The sequence below is a fragment of the Oncorhynchus kisutch genome, unplaced genomic scaffold (genome assembly GCF_002021735.2).
Source record: "Oncorhynchus kisutch isolate 150728-3 unplaced genomic scaffold, Okis_V2 scaffold3815, whole genome shotgun sequence".
NCBI lineage: Eukaryota > Metazoa > Chordata > Actinopteri > Salmoniformes > Salmonidae > Oncorhynchus > Oncorhynchus kisutch.
In genome coordinates, this window is record NW_022265760.1 from 43,479 (window position 1) to 65,000 (window position 21,522).

Consider the following 21,522-nt stretch of genomic DNA (forward strand, 5'->3'; position numbering starts at 1 on the left):
ACCCAGCCTAAAACCCCAAACAGCAAGCAATGCAGGCGTAGAAGCACGGTGGCTAGGAAAAACTCCCTAAAGGCCAAAACCTAGGAAGAAGCCTAGAGAGGAACCAGGCTATGTGGGGTGGCCAGTCCTCTTCTGGCTGTGCCGGGTAGAGATTATAACAGAACATGGCCAAGATGTTAAAAAATGACCAGCATGGTCCAATAATAATATGGCAGAACAGTTGAAACTGGAGCAGCAGCACGGCCAGGTGGACTGGGGACAGCAAGGAGTCATCATGTCAGGTAGTCCTGAGGCATGGTCCTAGGGCTCAGGTCCTCCGAGAGAGAGAAAGAATGAGAGAATTAGAGAGAGCACACTTAAATTCACACAGGACACCGAATAGGACAGGAGAAGTACTCCAGATATAACAAACTGACCCTAGCCCCCCGACACATAAACTACTGCAGCATAAATACTGGAGGCTGAGACAGGAGGGGTCAGGAGACACTGTGGCCCCATCCGAGGACAGGTCAGAGACCTGGCTGTGTGGTGCCAGAATAACAACCTCTCCCTCAACGTGAGCTAGACAAAGGAGCTGATCGTGGACTACAGGAAAAGGCGGGCCGAACACGCCCCTATTCGCATCGATGGGACTGTAGTGGAGCAGGTTGAGAGCTTCAAGTTCCTTGGTGTCCACATCACCAACAAACTAACATGGTCCAAACACACCAAGACAGTTGAGAAGATGGCACAACAACACATTTTCCCCCTCAGGAGACAAAAAAATTTGGCATGTGTCCCCCGATACTCAACAATTTCCTCAGCTGCACCATCGAGAGCATCCTGACCAGTTGCCTCACCGCCTGGTATGGCAACTGCTCAGCATCTGCCCGTAAGGTGCTACAGAAGGTAGTGTGAACGGCCCAGTACTTCACTGGGGCCAAGCTTCCTGCCATCCAGGACCTCTCTACCAGGTGGTGTCAGAGGAAGGCCCTAAAAATGGTCAAAGACTCCAGTCACCCAAGTCATAGACTGTTCTCTCTGCTACCGCACAGCAAGCGGTACCGGAGTCCCAAGTCTAGGTCCAAGAGGCTTCTAAACAACTTCTACCCCCAAGCCGTAATACTGCTGAACAATGTATGAAATGGCCAACTGGACTATTTACATTGCCAGAGCAGTCAGACCAGCAGACCAGAGCAGTCAGACCGGCAGACCAGACCAGAGCAGTCAGACAGACCAGAGCAGTCAGACCAGAGCAGTCAGACAGACCAGAGCAGTCAGACCGGCAGACCAGACCAGAGCAGTCAGACAGACAGACCAGACCAGAGCAGTCAGACAGACCAGAGCAGTCAGACCGGCAGACCAGACCAGAGCAGTCAGACAGACCAGAGCAGTCAGACCAGAGCAGTCAGACAGACCAGAGCAGTCAGACCGGCAGACCAGACCAGAGCAGTCAGACAGACCAGAGCAGTCAGCCCGGCAGACCAGACCAGAGCAGTCAGACAGACCAGAGCAGTCAGCCCGGCAGACCAGACCAGAGCAGTCAGACAGACCAGAGCAGTCAGACCGGCAGACCAGACCAGAGCAGTCAGACAGACCAGAGCAGTCAGACCAGAGCAGTCAGACAGACCAGAGCAGTCAGACCGGCAGACCAGACCAGAGCAGTCAGACAGACCAGAGCAGTCAGCCCGGCAGACCAGACCAGAGCAGTCAGACAGACCAGAGCAGTCAGACCGGCAGACCAGACCAGAGCAGTCAGACAGACCAGAGCAGTCAGACCGGCAGACCAGACCAGAGCAGTCAGACAGACCAGAGCAGTCAGACCGGCAGACCAGACCAGAGCAGTCAGACAGACAGACCAGACCAGAGCACATCACTACGGCTATGTATCATATCACACACACACAAACACACACACACACATCAATACGGCCCTGTACGATATCACACACACACACACACGCACACACTCAATACACACGCACACACTCAATACACACACACACATCACTACGGCTATGTATCATATCACACACACGCACACACACACACACACACACACATCAATACGGCCCTGTATGATATCACACACACACACATACACCAATGCGGCCATGCATCATATCACACACTCTCATAAACACATCAATAAAGCGTAATACACACATCAATACGATCAGACACATTCACATGCCTCAACGCCCAAAATGAACTGGTAGTGACAGGCTGGTAGGGGTTAGAGGCTAGGAAGCAGGGGTTAGAGAGTAGGGATTAGAGGCTAGGAAGCAGGGTTAGGGTGTAGGGATTAGAGGCTAGGAAGCAGGGGTTAGGGTGTAGGGTTTATGGATATATACTGAACAAAAAACAGAAACCCAACAAGCAATAATTTCAAAGATTTTACTGAGTTACACTTCATATTAGGAAATCAGTCAATTTAAATAAATGAATTAGGCCCTAATCTATGGATTTCACATGAATGTGCAGGGGCTCAGCCATGGGTGGGCCTGGGAGGGCATAGGCCTGCCCACTTAGGAATCACTGGCCACTTTAAGGAAATGAAACACTAGCCACTTTAATAATGTCTCCTTATCTTGCATTACTCATCTCATATGTATATACTGTACTCTATACTATTCCACTGTATCTTAGTCACTTTAATTGTGTGTAAATACTGCATTACTCATCTCATATGTATATACTGTACTCTATACTATTCCACTGTATCTTAGTCACTTTAATTGTGTGTAAATACTGCATCACTCATCTCATATGTATATACTGTACTCTATACTATTCCACTGTATCTTAGTCACTTTAATTGTGTGTAAATACTGCATTACTCATCTCATATGTATATACTGTACTCTATACTATTCCACAGTATCTTAGTCACTTTAATTGTGTGTAAATACTGCATCACCCATCTCATATGTATATACTGTACTCTATACTATTCCACTGTATCTTAGTCACTTTAATTGTGTGTAAATACTGCATCACCCATCTCATATGTATATACTGTACTCTATACTATTCCACTGTATCTTAGTCACTTTAATTGTGTGTAAATACTGCATCACCCATCTCATATGTATATACTGTACTCTATACTATTCCACAGTATCTTAGTCACTTTAATTGTGTGTAAATACTGCATCACCCATCTCATATGTATATACTGTACTCTATACTATTCCACTGTATCTTAGTCACTTTAATTGTGTGTAAATACTGCATCACCCATCTCATATGTATATACTGTACTCTATACTATTCCACAGTATCTTAGTCACTTTAATTGTGTGTAAATACTGCATCACCCATCTCATATGTATATACTGTACTCTATACTATTCCACAGTATCTTAGTCACTTTAATTGTGTGTAAATACTGCATCACCCATCTCATATGTATATACTGTACTCTATACTATTCCACAGTATCTTAGTCACTTTAATTGTGTGTAAATACTGCATCACCCATCTCATATGTATATACTGTACTCTATACTATTCCACAGTATCTTAGTCACTTTAATTGTGTGTAAATACTGCATCACCCATCTCATATGTATATACTGTACTCTATACTATTCCACAGTATCTTAGTCACTTTAATTGTGTGTAAATACTGCATCACCCATCTCATATGTATATACTGTACTCTATACTATTCCACAGTATCTTAGTCACTTTAATTGTGTGTAAATACTGCATCACCCATCTCATATGTATATACTGTACTCTATACTATTCCACAGTATCTTAGTCACTTTAATTGTGTGTAAATACTGCATCACCCATCTCATATGTATATACTGTACTCTATACTATTCCACAGTATCTTAGTCACTTTAATTGTGTGTAAATACTGCATCACCCATCTCATATGTATATACTGTACTCTATACTATTCCACAGTATCTTAGTCACTTTAATTGTGTGTAAATACTGCATCACCCATCTCATATGTATATACTGTACTCTATACTATTCCACAGTATCTTAGTCACTTTAATTGTGTGTAAATACTGCATCACCCATCTCATATGTATATACTGTACTCTATACTATTCCACAGTATCTTAGTCACTTTAATTGTGTGTAAATACTGCATCACCCATCTCATATGTATATACTGTACTCTATACTATTCCACAGTATCTTAGTCACTTTAATTGTGTGTAAATACTGCATCACCCATCTCATATGTATATACTGTACTCTATACTATTCCACAGTATCTTAGTCACTTTAATTGTGTGTAAATACTGCATCACCCATCTCATATGTATATACTGTACTCTATACTATTCCACAGTATCTTAGTCACTTTAATTGTGTGTAAATACTGCATCACCCATCTCATATGTATATACTGTACTCTATACTATTCCACAGTATCTTAGTCACTTTAATTGTGTGTAAATACTGCATCACCCATCTCATATGTATATACTGTACTCTATACTATTCCACAGTATCTTAGTCACTTTAATTGTGTGTAAATACTGCATCACTCATCTCATATGTATATACTGTACTCTATACTATTCCACAGTATCTTAGTCACTTTAATTGTGTGTAAATACTGCATTACTCATCTCATATGTATATACTGTACTCTATACTATTCCACAGTATCTTAGTCACTTTAATTGTGTGTAAATACTGCATCACCCATCTCATATGTATATACTGTACTCTATACTATTCCACAGTATCTTAGTCACTTTAATTGTGTGTAAATACTGCATCACCCATCTCATATGTATATACTGTACTCTATACTATTCCACAGTATCTTAGTCACTTTAATTGTGTGTAAATACTGCATCACCCATCTCATATGTATATACTGTACTCTATACTATTCCACAGTATCTTAGCCACTTTAATTGTGTGTAAATACTGCATCACCCATCTCATATGTATATACTGTACTCTATACTATTCCACAGTATCTTAGTCACTTTAATTGTGTGTAAATACTGCATCACCCATCTCATATGTATATACTGTACTCTATACTATTCCACAGTATCTTAGTCACTTTAATTGTGTGTAAATACTGCATCACCCATCTCATATGTATATACTGTACTCTATACTATTCCACAGTATCTTAGTCACTTTAATTGTGTGTAAATACTGCATCACCCATCTCATATGTATATACTGTACTCTATACTATTCCACAGTATCTTAGTCACTTTAATTGTGTGTAAATACTGCATCACCCATCTCATATGTATATACTGTACTCTATACTATTCCACAGTATCTTAGTCACTTTAATTGTGTGTAAATACTGCATCACCCATCTCATATGTATATACTGTACTCTATACTATTCCACAGTATCTTAGTCACTTTAATTGTGTGTAAATACTGCATCACCCATCTCATATGTATATACTGTACTCTATACTATTCCACAGTATCTTAGTCCAATGCTGCTCTGACATATGTATATTTTAATCCATTCCTCACTTAGACTTATGTATATTTTGGGTTGTGAAACTCTTAGATATTACTGCCCTGTTGGAGCTAGAAGCACAAGCGTTTAGTTAGATATTACTGCACTGTCAGAGCTAGATGCACAAGCATTTAGTTAGATATTACTGGTTAGATATTACTGCCCTGTCGGAGCTGGAAGCACAAGCATTTAGTTAGATATTACTGCCCTGTCAGAGCTGGAAGCACAATCATTTAGTTAGATATTACTGGTTAGATATTACTGCCCTGTCGGAGCTGGAAGCACAAGCATTTAGTTAGATATTACTGCCCTGTCAGAGCTGGAAGCACAAGCATTTAGTTAGATATTACTGGTTAGATATTACTGCCCTGTCGGAGCTGGAAGCACAAGCATTTAGTTAGATATTACTGGTTAGATATTACTGGTTAGATATTACTGCCCTGTCAGAGCTGGAAGCACAAGCATTTAGTTAGATATTACTGGTTAGATATTACTGGTTAGATATTACTGCCCTGTCGGAGCTGGAAGCACAAGCATTTAGTTAGATATTACTGGTTAGATATTACTGGTTAGATATTACTGCCCTGTCGGAGCTGGAAGCACAAGCATTTAGTTAGATATTACTGGTTAGATATTACTGGTTAGATATTACTGCCCTGTCGGAGCTGGAAGCACAAGCATTTAGTTAGATATTACTGGTTAGATATTACTGGTTAGATATTACTGCCCTGTCGGAGCTGGAAGCACAAGCATTTAGTTAGATATTACTGGTTAGATATTACTGGTTAGATATTACTGCCCTGTCGGAGCTGGAAGCACAAGCATTTAGTTAGATATTACTGCCCTGTCGGAGCTGGAAGCACAAGCATTTAGTTAGATATTACTGGTTAGATATTACTGGTTAGATATTACTGCCCTGTCGGAGCTGGAAGCACAAGCATTTAGTTAGATATTACTGGTTAGATATTACTGGTTAGATATTACTGCCCTGTCGGAGCTGGAAGCACAAGCATTTCACTACACTCGCAATAACATCTGCTAACCATGTGTATGTGACCAATAGCATCTGCTAACCACGTGTATGTGACCAATAGCATCTGCTAACCATGTGTATGTGACCAATAGCATCTGCTAACCATGTGTATGTGACTAATAACATCTGCTAAACATGTGTATGGGACCAATACATTTGATTTGATTTTCACTTGGGAGCCAGGCCCACCCACTGGGGAGCCAGGCCCAGCCAATCAGAATGAGTTTTCCCCACAAAGGGCTTTATTACAGACAGAAATACTCCTCAGTTTCATCAGCTGTCCGGGTGGCTGGTCTCAGACGATCTCACAGGTGAAGAACCCGGATGTGGAGGTCCTGGGCTGGCGTAGTTACACGTAGTCTGTGGTTGAAAGGCCAGTTGGACGTACTGCCAAATTCTCTAAAACGACGCTGAGGGCGGCTTATGGTAGAGAAATTAACATTGAATTCTCAGGCAACAGCTCTGGTGGACATTCCTGCAATCAGCATGCCAACTGCACGCTCCCTCAAAACATGAGACATCTGTGGCATTGTGTTGTGACAAAACTGCTCATTTTAAACGGGCCTTTTATTGTCCCCGGCACAAGGTGCACCTGTGTAATGATCCTGCTGTTTAATCAGCTTACTGATATGCCACACCTGTCAGATCATGAAACATGGGACCAACACTTTACATGTCACGCCCTGACCATAGAGAGCTTTAAAAATATATATATATTTGCATATTTTTTTATTTATTTTTTTATTTTACCTTTATTTAACCAGGTAGGCAATATTCCCGTTAGGATTTGCCTACTCTGTGAAGTGTGTGTGTGCTGAATCTCAAATCGCCCTCCTTCTAAGCAATGACATTTTTTAGAAACTTTGACAAAAGGGTTTGTTACAGATTGTAGTTTTGGAAACAGAAAACTGTATGGAGATCAAATGTTTCATTGATGAGAACATGTGCAGAATGTCGTCCAAAACAAGTCAAACATTGAAATACCTTTATATAATGTAAAGTAACGACCCAAACCGGTCTGTATATCAAAACCTGTATATAGTAAAACACACTGGTCTGTGTATCAACACCTGTATATAGTAGAACACACTGGTCTGTGTATCAACACCTGTATATAGTAGAACACACTGGTCTGTGTATCAACACCTGTATATAGTAGAACACACTGGTCTGTGTATCAACACCTGTATATAGTAGAACACACTGGTCTGTGTATCAACACCTGTATATAGTAGAACACACTGGTCTATGTATCAACACCTGTATATAGTAGAACACACTGGTCTGTGTATCAACACCTGTATATAGTAGAACCCACTGGTCTGTGTATCAACACCTGTATATAGTAAAACACACTGGTCTGTGTATCAACACCTGTATATAGTAGAACACACTGGTCTGTGTATCAACACCTGTATATAGTAAAATACACTGGTCTGTGTATCAAAACCGGTATATAGTAGAATACGGTATACCGTCCTACCCTAAGGTGTAGTTCTAATGTTTTGTCTCTCAACAGAGGTCGAAGATATTGCTGTTTGACAAGATGTGGCGGGTGTAGAGGTTAGGGTGTAGTTATAATGTGTTGTCTCTCAACAGAGGTCGAAGATATTGCTGTTTGACAAGATGTGGCGGGTGTAGAGGTTAGGGTGTAGTTATAATGTGTTGTCTCTCAACAGAGGTCGAAGATAGCACTGTTTGACAAGATGTGGCAGTACATGAAGTCAGCAGAGCCGTCTCCGTTTGTGAAGAAGACAGCGGAGGGGGTGCTGAGAGTCAGGAAGTCCAAGGGGAAGTACGCGTACCTTCTGGAGTCCACCATGAACGAGTACATCGAGCAGAGGAAACCCTGCGACACCATGAAGGTGGGAGGGAACCTGGACTCTAAAGGATACGGCATCGCCACGCCAAAAGGCTCCCCATTAAGGTGGGTGAGATAGTATAACAATATGTTCTCTAATGTTGTTATAGTATCTTACCTACCCTGATGATCTGAAACACAGTGGTTTATATACAGGCTAGTATAGTATAGTATATTATATTATAGTATAACAATATGTTCTCTAATGTTGTTATAGTATCTTACCTACCCTGATGATCTGAAACACAGTGGTTTATATACAGGCTAGTATAGTATAGTATATTATATTATAGTATAACAATATGTTCTCTAATGTTGTTATAGTATCTTACCTACCCTGATGATCTGAAACACAGTGGTTTATATACAGGCTAGTATAGTATAGTATATTATATTATAGTATAACAATATGTTCTCTAATGTTGTTATAGTATCTTACCTACCCTGATGATCTGAAACACAGTGGTTTATATTAGAATAGTCTAGTATAATATAGTACAGTATAGTACTCCCCATTCCCAGCTCTGATCACCTGTAAGCCTAGGGAAGACAACACTACTCCAGAGTTCTTGGCAGCTGGAAATAGAACTACACTACCTATAGTTTTTAGTGGCTGGCCACAGGACTACATTACCCATAGTTCTTAGTGGCTGGTCACAATAAACCCCTGCAGTACCTAGGGATGGGCTTCAGACCAATAGTTATCTTGCTTCTTCCTGATTGGCTGAAGAGAGAATGTTGTCGCTAATGCCTGGGTTGTTTTGGAGCAGCCATACTATGAGGGTCAAGATCAGGTTTGGGTTTAGGGCTAGGGCTAGGGGTTGGGTTAGGGAATATCAGGGTACTGAGGAAGGATGGTTGAGGAGTATGCTTACAAGGCCACTAGTGTGATCTTTAATTAGTCAATCTGCATGACTGCTGTGTTTCTTATTTGTTTAAATGCCTATCTGTTGAACTGCTGTCTGATCACTCTGTTTCTCTGGAGTGATGTCTGTTCTCTGACACTGTGGGTCATGTGACTATTATTATTATTTAGGCCTGTTTATTACTGGGTCATATTATTATTATTATTATTATTATTATTACTATTATTATTATTAGTTAGGCCTGTTTACTACTGGGTCATATTATTATTATTATTATTACTATTATTATTATTACTATTATTATTATTATTATTACTATTATTATTATTAGTTAGGCCTGTTTACTACTGGGTCATATTATTATTATTATTATTATTGTTATTATTATTATTAATATTATTATTATTATTATTATTATTATTATTATTATTGTTATTATTATTATTATTATTATTATTATTGTTATTATTATTATTATTATTATTATTATTATTATTATCATTATTATTATTAATATTATTATTATCATTATTATTATTAATATTATTATTATCATTATTATTATTATTATTATTATTATTGTTATTATTATTATTAATATTATTATTATTATTAATATTATTATTATTATTATTATTATTATTGTTATTATTATTATTAATATTATTATTATTATTAATATTATTATTATTATTATTATTATTGTTATTATTATTATTATTATTATTGTTATTATTATTATTATTATTATTATTATCGTTATTATTATTATTATTATTATTATTTAGACCTGTTTATTACTGGGTCATATTATTATTATTATTATTATTATTATTACTATTATTATTATTAGTTAGGCCTGTTTACTACTGGGTCATATTATTATTATTATTATTATTATTATTATTATTATTATTATTAATATTATTATTATTATTATAATATAAACCAGTTTATTACTTGATAATTATATTATTATTATTGTTATTATTATTATTATTATTAATATTATTATTATTATTATTGTTATTATTTAGGCCTGTTTACTACTGGGTCATATTATTATTATTAATATCATTATTATTATTATTATTATTATTATTATTATTATTATTGTTATTATTTAGGCCTGTTTATTACTGGGTCATATTATTATTATTATTGTTATTATTATTATAATATAAACCAGTTTATTACTTGATAATTATATTATTATTATAATTATTATTATAATATAAACCAGTTTATTACTGGCTATAGCCCAAGCATGTATATTATATTATCTCATTATGTTAGCCCTCTGTACACTAGCCTTTAGCCACATTCCCAATAACAGACGCTGATACATTATGCTAAGCTAATTGCTAATGCTGATTTACAGGATTACGCTAATCCTGGTGCTAATGCTAATGGTTGTAGTAATATTAAGGTTAAGGCAAATTGCTAACAGTAATGGTAATATCTAAGGTTAAGGCTAACTGCTAACAGTAATGGTAATATCTAAGGTTAAGGCTAACTGCTAACAGTAATGGTAATATCTAAGGTTAAGGCTAACTGCTAACAGTAATGGTAATATCTAAGGTTAAGGCTAACTGCTAACAGTAATGGTAATATCTAAGGTTAAGGCTAACTGCAAAGGATCAGCTCGGGGAACAGACCTGTCACATCATCCTGTCTCACCAGTGTGTTTTATCTTGGTAGAAATGCAGTGAACCTGGCCGTGTTAAAACTGAATGAGCAGGGCCTGTTGGACAAACTGAAAAATAAATGGTGGTACGACAAGGGAGAGTGTGGCAGCGGAGGAGGAGAAAGCAAGGTTAGCCCCGACCCCAGCCGCCACCAGGCCACAGACTGGTAACTAAGGCCAGGGAGTAAGCAGCACACACACGGCACGGCGCCGACACACACACCTCACCCCTGGGATTCTGGAGCTAATGAACTCCTTGAATGGATCAGGGGGATTGATTGATTGATTTTATTTGGCAGTCATAAAAAGCATATATATATACACATACCATTGAGCTATGTGAAGTAGAGAGGCTGTGCTCTGTGTCTGTGCTGCTTACTCAGGGTGATGCGTTGGTGCCTATCTGTCTGGTTGAGCTCAATGTTCAGCCAGGACATGTAGAGCAACAAGGCCTATCGCCACCTCAATTAGACAACACATAGGAAGGCTAGATAAGGCTTAATAACAGCTGTTGTAGGGAGGCAGGAAGCTACATAAGGCTACATAACAGCTGTATGTCATGAAATAATAACATAACATAACATAGCTAATGTTATTTATGTTATTCCCCGTGCCGTGTGAAGAGTGCCAGTAAACCTAGCGGTGTTGAAACTCAGTGAACAAGGAGTCTTAGACAAGCTAAAGAACAAGTGGTGGTACGATAAAGGGGAATGTGGAACCAAGGACTCAGGAAGTAAGGTCAGTCACAGTGGGACACACACATACACTGTACACACACTGTCTGTGTCAGGCCGGCTAGTATGTGGTGCCGTTTCTAAAGATAGATTTATCAGGTCCAAATAAAGAAAACGTCCTTATAAATCAGATTGTAAAACATTAAGATGATTCAACTTTACAAACGACACCCCATAGGCTAGCAGGGTAAATAAATGTGTGGTTTGAGTTGATGAGACTGCTGTTCACATGCAGTACTGTTTAACACAGAACACACCACAGTACTACACACTGTCTACACACACAAAACCAGTATGTTACAATTCCCTTCATAGGATGCCCGGAGGCAAAGTCAATAATATCCGTAGGGTGATTGGTTGAGCGTTCTTGGTCACTCTGGGCCCTTAACAAAACACAAAACATGGCAGACAATTTCTCCTCGTATCTGAAATCACATCAATGACAGTTCTTTTAAAATTAAAAGACAAATCTAAGATTCCCGCGCAGGAACCTTGTCACCAAGATCGGCTTGCCAGCTCGCTACAGGGTTGGAGTCAAGGTGGGCTTGCCAGCTAGCTACAGGGTTGGAGTCATGGTGGGCTTGCCAGCTAGCTACAGGGTTGGAGTCAAGGTGGGCTTGCCAGCTAGCTACAGGGTTGGATCCATGGTGGGCTTGCCAGCTAGCTACAGGGTTGGAGTCATGGTGGGCTTGCCAGCTAGCTACAGGGTTGGAGTCATGGCTTGCCAGCTAGCTACAGGGTTGGAGTCAAGGTGGGCTTGCCAGCTAGCTACAGGGTTGGAGTCAAGGTGGGCTTGCCAGCTAGCTACAGGGTTGGAGTCATGGTGGGCTTGCCAGCTACCTACAGGGTTGGAGTCAAGGTGGGCTTGCCAGCTAGCTACATGGTTGGAGTCAAGGTGGGCTTGCCAGCTAGCTACAGGGTTGGAGTCATGGTGGGCTTGCCAGCTAGCTACAGGGTTGGAGTCAAGGTGGGCTTGCCAGCTAGCTACAGGGTTGGAGTCATGGCTTGCCAGCTAGCTATAGGGTGGAGTCAAGGTGGGCTTGCCAGCTAGCTACAGGGTTGGAGTCAAGGTGGGGCTTGCCAGCTAGCTACAGGGTTGGAGTCAAGGTGGGCTTGCCAGCTAGCTACAGGGTTGGAGTCAAGGTGGGCTTGCCAGCTAGCTACAGGGTTGGAGTCATGGTGAGCTTGCCAGCTAGCTACAGGGTTGGAGTCATGGCTTGCCAGCTAGCTACAGGGTTGGAGTCAAGGTGGGCTTGCCAGCTAGCTACAGGGTTGGAGTCATGGTGGGCTTGCCAGCTAGCTACAGGGTTGGAGTCATGGTGGGCTTGCCAGCTAGCTACAGGGTTGGAGTCATGGCTTGCCAGCTAGCTACAGGGTTGGAGTCAAGGTGGGCTTGCCAGCTAGCTACAGGGTTGGAGTCAAGGTGGGCTTGCCAGCTAGCTACAGGGTTGGAGTCAAGGTGGGCTTGCCAGCTAGCTACAGGGTTGGAGTCAAGGTGGGCTTGCCAGCTACCTACAGGGTTGGAGTCAAGGTGGGCTTGCCAGCTAGCTACATGGTTGGAGTCAAGGTGGGCTTGCCAGCTAGCTACAGGGTTGGAGTCATGGTGGGCTTGCCAGCTAGCTACAGGGTTGGAGTCAAGGTGGGCTTGCCAGCTAGCTACAGAGTTGGAGTCAAGGTGGGCTTGCCAGCTAGCTACAGGGTTGGAGTCAAGGTGGGCTTGCCAGCTAGCTACAGGGTTGGAGTCATGGTGGGCTTGCCAGCTAGCTACAGGGTTGGAGTCATGGTGGGCTTGCCAGCTAGCTACAGGGTTGGAGTCATGGCTTGCCAGCTAGCTACAGGGTTGGAGTCAAGGTGGGCTTGCCAGCTAGCTACAGGGTTGGAGTCAAGGTGGGCTTGCCAGCTAGCTACAGGGTTGGAGTCAAGGTGGGCTTGCCAGCTAGCTACAGGGTTGGAGTCATGGTGGGCTTGCCAGCTACCTACAGGGTTGGAGTCAAGGTGGGCTTGCCAGCTAGCTACATGGTTGGAGTCAAGGTGGGCTTGCCAGCTAGCTACAGGGTTGGAGTCATGGCTTGCCAGCTAGCTACAGGGTTGGAGTCAAGGTGGGCTTGCCAGCTAGCTACAGGGTTGGAGTCAAGGTGGGCTTGCCAGCTAGCTACAGGGTTGGAGTCATGGCTTGCCAGCTAGCTATAGGGTGGAGTCAAGGTGGGCTTGCCAGCTAGCTACAGGGTTGGAGTCAAGGTGGGCTTGCCAGCTAGCTACAGGGTTGGAGTCAAGGTGGGCTTGCCAGCTAGCTACAGGGTTGGAGTCATGGTGAGCTTGCCAGCTAGCTACAAATCAAATCAAATCAAATCAAATCAAATTTATTTATATAGCCCTTCGTACATCAGCTGATATCTCAAAGTGCTGTACAGAAACCCAGCCTAAAACCCCAAACAGCAAGCAATGCAGGTGGAGAAGCACGGTGGCTAGGAAAAACTCCCTAGAAAGGCCAATACCTAGGAAGAAACCTAGAGAGGAACCAGGCTATGTGGGGTGGCCAGTCCTCTTCTGGCTGTGCCGGGTGGAGATTATAACAGAACATGGTCAAGATGTTCAATGTTCATAAATGACCAGCATGGTCGAATAATAATAAGGCAGAACAGTTGAAACTAGAGCAGCAGCACAGTCAGGTGGAAGTTGAAACTGGAGCAGCAGCATGGCCAGGTAGACTGGGGACAGCAAGGAGTCATCATGTCAGGTAGTCCTGGGGCATGGTCCTAGGGCTCAGGTCAGTTGAAACTGGAACAGCAGCATGGCCAGGTGGACTGGGGACAGCAAGGAGTCATCATGTCAGGTAGTCCTGGGGCATGGTCCTAGGGCTCAGGTCCTCCGAGAGAGAGAAAGAAAGAGAGAAGGAGAGAATTAGAGAACGCACACTTAGATTCACACAGGACACCGAATAGGACAGGAGAAGTACTCCAGATATAACAAACTGACCCCAGCCCCCCGACACATAAACTACTGCAGCATAAATACTGGAGGCTGAGACAGGAGGGGTCAGGAGACACTGTGGCCCCATCCGAGGACACCCCCGGACAGGGCCAAACAGGAAGGATATAACAGGTTGGAGTCATGGCTTGCCAGCTAGCTACAGGGTTGGAGTCAAGGTGGGCTTGCCAGCTAGCTACAGGGTTGGAGTCAAGGTGGGCTTGCCAGCTAGCTACAGGGTTGGAGTCATGGTGGGCTTGCCAGCTAGCTACAGGGTTGGAGTCATGGTGGGCTTGCCAGCTAGCTACAGGGTTGGAGTCATGGCTTGCCAGCTAGCTACAGGGTTGGAGTCAAGGTGGGCTTGCCAGCTAGCTACAGGGTTGGAGTCAAGGTGGGCTTGCCAGCTAGCTACAGGGTTGGAGTCAAGGTGGGCTTGCCAGCTAGCTACAGGGTTGGAGTCAAGGTGGGCTTGCCAGCTACCTACAGGGTTGGAGTCAAGGTGGGCTTGCCAGCTAGCTACATGGTTGGAGTCAAGGTGGGCTTGCCAGCTAGCTACAGGGTTGGAGTCATGGTGGGCTTGCCAGCTAGCTACAGGGTTGGAGTCAAGGTGGGCTTGCCAGCTAGCTACAGAGTTGGAGTCAAGGTGGGCTTGCCAGCTAGCTACAGGGTTGGAGTCAAGGTGGGCTTGCCAGCTAGCTACAGGGTTGGAGTCATGGTGGGCTTGCCAGCTAGCTACAGGGTTGGAGTCAAGGTGGGCTTGCCAGCTAGCTACAGGGTTGGAGTCAAGGTGGGCTTGCCAGCTAGCTACAGGGTTGGAGTCATGGCTTGCCAGCTAGCTATAGGGTGGAGTCAAGGTGGGCTTGCCAGCTAACTACAGGGTTGGAGTCAAGGTGGGCTTGCCAGCTAGCTACAGGGTTGGAGTCATGGCTGGCTTGCCAGCTAGCTACAGGGTTGGAGTCATGGCTTGCCAGCTAGCTACAGGGTTGGAGTCAAGGTGGGCTTGCCAGCTAGCTACAGGGTTGGAGTCATGGCTTGCCAGCTAGCTATAGGGTTGGAGTCAAGGTGGGCTTGCCAGCTAGCTACAGGGTTGGAGTCAAGGTGGGCTTGCCAGCTAGCTACAGGGTTGGAGTCAAGGTGGGCTTGCCAGCTACCTACAGGGTTGGAGTCAAGGTGGGCTTGCCAGCTAGCTACATGGTTGGAGTCAAGGTGGGCTTGCCAGCTAGCTACAGGGTTGGAGTCATGGTGGGCTTGCCAGCTAGCTACAGGGTTGGAGTCAAGGTGGGCTTGCCAGCTAGCTACAGAGTTGGAGTCAAGGTGGGCTTGCCAGCTAGCTACAGGGTTGGAGTCAAGGTGGGCTTGCCAGCTAGCTACAGGGTTGGAGTCATGGTGGGCTTGCCAGCTAGCTACAGGGTTGGAGTCATGGTGGGCTTGCCAGCTAGCTACAGGGTTGGAGTCATGGCTTGCCAGCTAGCTACAGGGTTGGAGTCAAGGTGGGCTTGCCAGCTAGCTACAGGGTTGGAGTCAAGGTGGGCTTGCCAGCTAGCTACAGGGTTGGAGTCAAGGTGGGCTTGCCAGCTAGCTACAGGGTTGGAGTCATGGTGGGCTTGCCAGCTACCTACAGGGTTGGAGTCAAGGTGGGCTTGCCAGCTAGCTACATGGTTGGAGTCAAGGTGGGCTTGCCAGCTAGCTACAGGGTTGGAGTCATGGCTTGCCAGCTAGCTACAGGGTTGGAGTCAAGGTGGGCTTGCCAGCTAGCTACAGGGTTGGAGTCAAGGTGGGCTTGCCAGCTAGCTACAGGGTTGGAGTCATGGCTTGCCAGCTAGCTATAGGGTGGAGTCAAGGTGGGCTTGCCAGCTTGCTACAGGGTTGGAGTCAAGGTGGGCTTGCCAGCTAGCTACAGGGTTGGAGTCAAGGTGGGCTTGCCAGCTAGCTACAGGGTTGGAGTCATGGTGAGCTTGCCAGCTAGCTACAGGGTTGGAGTCATGGCTTGCCAGCTAGCTACAGGGTTGGAGTCAAGGTGGGCTTGCCAGCTAGCTACAGGGTTGGAGTCAAGGTGGGCTTGCCAGCTAGCTACAGGGTTGGAGTCATGGTGGGCTTGCCAGCTAGCTACAGGGTTGGAGTCATGGTGGGCTTGCCAGCTAGCTACAGGGTTGGAGTCATGGCTTGCCAGCTAGCTACAGGGTTGGAGTCAAGGTGGGCTTGCCAGCTAGCTACAGGGTTGGAGTCAAGGTGGGCTTGCCAGCTAGCTACAGGGTTGGAGTCAAGGTGGGCTTGCCAGCTAGCTACAGGGTTGGAGTCAAGGTGGGCTTGCCAGCTAGCTACAGGGTTGGAGTCATGGTGGGCTTGCCAGCTAGCTACAGGGTTGGAGTCAAGGTGGGCTTGCCAGCTAGCTACAGGGTTGGAGTCAAGGTGGGCTTGCCAGCTACCTACAGGGTTGGAGTCAAGGTGGGCTTGCCAGCTAGCTACATGGTTGGAGTCAAGGTGGGCTTGCCAGCTAGCTACAGGGTTGGAGTCATGGTGGGCTTGCCAGCTAGCTACAGGGTTGGAGTCAAGGTGGGCTTGCCAGCTAGCTACAGAGTTGGAGTCAAGGTGGGCTTGCCAGCTAGCTACAGGGTTGGAGTCAAGGTGGGCTTGCCAGCTAGCTACAGGGTTGGAGTCATGGTGGGCTTGCCAGCTAGCTACAGGGTTGGAGTCATGGTGGGCTTGCCAGCTAGCTACAGGGTTGGAGTCATGGCTTGCCAGCTAGCTACAGGGTTGGAGTCAAGGTGGGCTTGCCAGCTAGCTACAGGGTTGGAGTCAAGGTGGGCTTGCCAGCTAGCTACAGGGTTGGAGTCAAGGTGGGCTTGCCAGCTAGCTACAGGGTTGGAGTCATGGTGGGCTTGCCAGCTACCTACAGGGTTGGAGTCAAGGTGGGCTTGCCAGCTAGCTACATGGTTGGAGTCAAGGTGGGCTTGCCAGCTAGCTACAGGGTTGGAGTCATGGCTTGCCAGCTAGCTACAGGGTTGGAGTCAAGGTGGGCTTGCCAGCTAGCTACAGGGTTGGAGTCAAGGTGGGCTTGCCAGCTAGCTACAGGGTTGGAGTCATGGCTTGCCAGCTAGCTATAGGGTGGAGTCAAGGTGGGCTTGCCAGCTAGCTACAGGGTTGGAGTCAAGGTGGGCTTGCCAGCTAGCTACAGGGTTGGAGTCAAGGTGGGCTTGCCAGCTAGCTACAGGGTTGGAGTCATGGTGAGCTTGCCAGCTAGCTACAGGGTTGGAGTCATGGCTTGCCAGCTAGCTACAGGGTTGGAGTCAAGGTGGGCTTGCCAGCTAGCTACAGGGTTGGAGTCAAGGTGGGCTTGCCAGCTAGCTACAGGGTTGGAGTCATGGTGGGCTTGCCAGCTAGCTACAGGGTTGGAGTCATGGTGGGCTTGCCAGCTAGCTACAGGGTTGGAGTCATGGCTTGCCAGCTAGCTACAGGGTTGGAGTCAAGGTGGGCTTGCCAGCTAGCTACAGGGTTGGAGTCAAGGTGGGCTTGCCAGCTAGCTACAGGGTTGGAGTCAAGGTGGGCTTGCCAGCTAGCTACAGGGTTGGAGTCAAGGTGGGCTTGCCAGCTACCTACAGGGTTGGAGTCAAGGTGGGCTTGCCAGCTAGCTACATGGTTGGAGTCAAGGTGGGCTTGCCAGCTAGCTACAGGGTTGGAGTCATGGTGGGCTTGCCAGCTAGCTACAGGGTTGGAGTCAAGGTGGGCTTGCCAGCTAGCTACAGAGTTGGAGTCAAGGTGGGCTTGCCAGCTAGCTACAGGGTTGGAGTCAAGGTGGGCTTGCCAGCTAGCTACAGGGTTGGAGTCATGGTGGGCTTGCCAGCTAGCTACAGGGTTGGAGTCAAGGTGGGCTTGCCAGCTAGCTACAGGGTTGGAGTCAAGGTGGGCTTGCCAGCTAGCTACAGGGTTGGAGTCATGGCTTGCCAGCTAGCTATAGGGTGGAGTCAAGGTGGGCTTGCCAGCTAGCTACAGGGTTGGAGTCAAGGTGGGCTTGCCAGCTAGCTACAGGGTTGGAGTCAAGGTGGGCTTGCCAGCTAGCTACAGGGTTGGAGTCATGGTGAGCTTGCCAGCTAGCTACAGGGTTGGAGTCATGGCTTGCCAGCTAGCTACAGGGTTGGAGTCAAGGTGGGCTTGCCAGCTAGCTACAGGGTTGGAGTCAAGGTGGGCTTGCCAGCTAGCTACAGGGTTGGAGTCATGGTGGGCTTGCCAGCTAGCTACAGGGTTGGAGTCATGGTGGGCTTGCCAGCTAGCTACAGGGTTGGAGTCATGGCTTTCCAGCTAGCTACAGGGTTGGAGTCAAGGTGGGCTTGCCAGCTAGCTACAGGGTTGGAGTCAAGGTGGGCTTGCCAGCTAGCTACAGGGTTGGAGTCAAGGTGGGCTTGCCAGCTAGCTACAGGGTTGGAGTCAAGGTGGGCTTGCCAGCTACCTACAGGGTTGGAGTCAAGGTGGGCTTGCCAGCTAGCTACATGGTTGGAGTCAAGGTGGGCTTGCCAGCTAGCTACAGGGTTGGAGTCATGGTGGGCTTGCCAGCTAGCTACAGGGTTGGAGTCAAGGTGGGCTTGCCAGCTAGCTACAGAGTTGGAGTCAAGGTGGGCTTGCCAGCTAGCTACAGGGTTGGAGTCAAGGTGGGCTTGCCAGCTAGCTACAGGGTTGGAGTCATGGTGGGCTTGCCAGCTAGCTACAGGGTTGGAGTCAAGGTGGGCTTGCCAGCTAGCTACAGGGTTGGAGTCAAGGTGGGCTTGCCAGCTAGCTACAGGGTTGGAGTCATGGCTTGCCAGCTAGCTATAGGGTGGAGTCAAGGTGGGCTTGCCAGCTAACTACAGGGTTGGAGTCAAGGTGGGCTTGCCAGCTAGCTACAGGGTTGGAGTCATGGCTGGCTTGCCAGCTAGCTACAGGGTTGGAGTCATGGCTTGCCAGCTAGCTACAGGGTTGGAGTCAAGGTGGGCTTGCCAGCTAGCTACAGGGTTGGAGTCAAGGTGGGCTTGCCAGCTAGCTACAGGGTTGGAGTCATGGCTTGCCAGCTAGCTATAGGGTTGGAGTCAAGGTGGGCTTGCCAGCTAGCTACAGGGTTGGAGTCAAGGTGGGCTTGCCAGCTAGCTACAGGGTTGGAGTCAAGGTGGGCTTGCCAGCTAGCTACAGGGTTGGAGTCATGGTGGGCTTGCCAGCTACCTACAGGGTTGGTGTCAAGGTGGGCTTGCCAGTTAGCTACAGGGTTGGAGTCAAGGTGGGCTTGCCAGCTAGCTACAGGGTTGGAGTCAAGGTGGGCTTGCCAGCTAGCTACAGGGTTGGAGTCATGGTGGGCTTGCCAGCTAGCTACAGGGTTGGAGTCAAGGTGGGATTGCCAGCTAGCTACAGGGTTGGAGTCATGGTGGGCTTGCCAGCTAGCTACAGGGTTGGAGTCAAGGTGGGCTTGCCAGCTAGCTACAGGGTTGGAGTCAAGGTGGGCTTGCCAGCTTGCTACAGGGTTGGAGTCAAGGTGGGCTTGCCAGCTAGCTACAGGGTTGGAGTCAAGGTGGGCTTGCCAGCTAGCTACAGGGTTGGAGTCATGGCTTGCCAGCTAGCTACAGGGTTGGAGTCAAGGTGGGCTTGCCAGCTAGCTACAGGGTTGGAGTCAAGGTGGGCTTGCCAGCTAGCTACAGGGTTGGAGTCATGGTGGGCTTGCCAGCTAGCTACAGGGTTGGTGTCAAGGTGGGCTTGCCAGCTAGCTACAGGGTTGGAGTCAAGGTGGGCTTGCCAGCTAGCTACAGGGTTGAAGTCATGGTGGGCTTGCCAGCTAGCTACAGGGTTGGAGTCATGGTGGGCTTGCCAGCTAGCTACAGGGTTGGAGTCAAGGTGGGCTTGCCAGCTAGCTACAGGGTTGGAGTCATGGTGGGCTTGCCAGCTAGCTACAGGGTTGGAGTCAAGGTGGGCTTGCCAGCTAGCTACAGGGTTGGAGTCATGGTGGGTTTGACAGCTAGCTACAGGGTTGGAGTCAAGGTGGGCTTGCCAGCTAGCTACAGGGTTGGAGTCAAGGTGGGCTTGCCAGCTAGCTACAGGGTTGGAGTCATGGCTTGCCAGCTAGCTATAGGGTGGAGTCAAGGTGGGCTTGCCAGCTAGCTACAGGGTTGCAGTCATGGCTTGCCAGCTAGCTACAGGGTTGGAGTCAAGGTGGGCTTGCCAGCTAGCTACAGGGTTGGAGTCAAGGTGGGCTTGCCAGCTAGCTACAGGGTTGGAGTCATGGCTTGCCAGCTAGCTATAGGGTTGGAGTCAAGGTGGGCTTGCCAGCTAGCTACAGGGTTGGAGTCAAGGTGGGCTTGCCAGCTAGCTACAGGGTTGGAGTCATGGTGGGCTTGCCAGCTAGCTACAGGGTTGGAGTCAAGGTGGGCTTGCCAGCTAGCTACAGGGTTGGAGTCATGGTGGGCTTGCCAGCTAGCTACAGGGTTGGAGTCAAGGTGGGCTTGCCAGCTAGCTACAGGGTTGGAGTCAAGGTGGGCTTGCCAGCTAGCTACAGGGTTGGAGTCATGGCTTGCCAGCTAGCTATAGGGTGGAGTCAAGGTGGGCTTGCCAGCTAGCTACAGGGTTGGAGTCAAGGTGGGCTTGCCAGCTAGCTACAGGGTTGGAGTCATGGCTTGCCAGCTAGCTATAGGGTTGGAGTCAAGGTGGGCTTGCCAGCTAGCTACAGGGTTGGAGTCAAGGTGGGCTTGCCAGCTAGCTACAGGGTTGGAGTCAAGGTGGGCTTGCCAGCTAGCTACAGGGTTGGAGTCATGGTGGGCTTGCCAGCTACCTACAGGGTTGGTGTCAAGGTGGGCTTGCCAGTTAGCTACAGGGTTGGAGTCAAGGTGGGCTTGCCAGCTAGCTACAGGGTTGGAGTCAAGGTGGGCTTGCCAGCTAGCTACAGGGTTGGAGTCATGGTGGGCTT

At 46.6% G+C, this 21,522-nt stretch overlaps 1 protein-coding gene across 6 annotated transcripts in view; it reads left to right on the forward strand.

The window, feature by feature from the left end:
- LOC109879248 (glutamate receptor 2-like) overlaps positions 1 to 21,522 on the forward strand; it is a 73,112-nt gene that overhangs the window by 40,927 nt on the left and 10,663 nt on the right. For 3 of the 6 annotated variants that reach the window (XM_031821034.1, XM_031821033.1, XM_031821030.1), the window contains exons 13-14: positions 8,171 to 8,418; positions 10,920 to 11,034. In XM_031821034.1, coding sequence (XP_031676894.1) covers positions 8,171 to 8,418; positions 10,920 to 11,034 — 363 coding nt within the window. Of the gene's footprint in view, positions 1 to 8,170; positions 8,419 to 10,919; positions 11,035 to 11,528; positions 11,644 to 21,522 lie in introns of all 6 variants that reach the window. The other 3 variants (XM_031821032.1, XM_031821031.1, XR_004209061.1) reach the window with 2 other exon arrangements.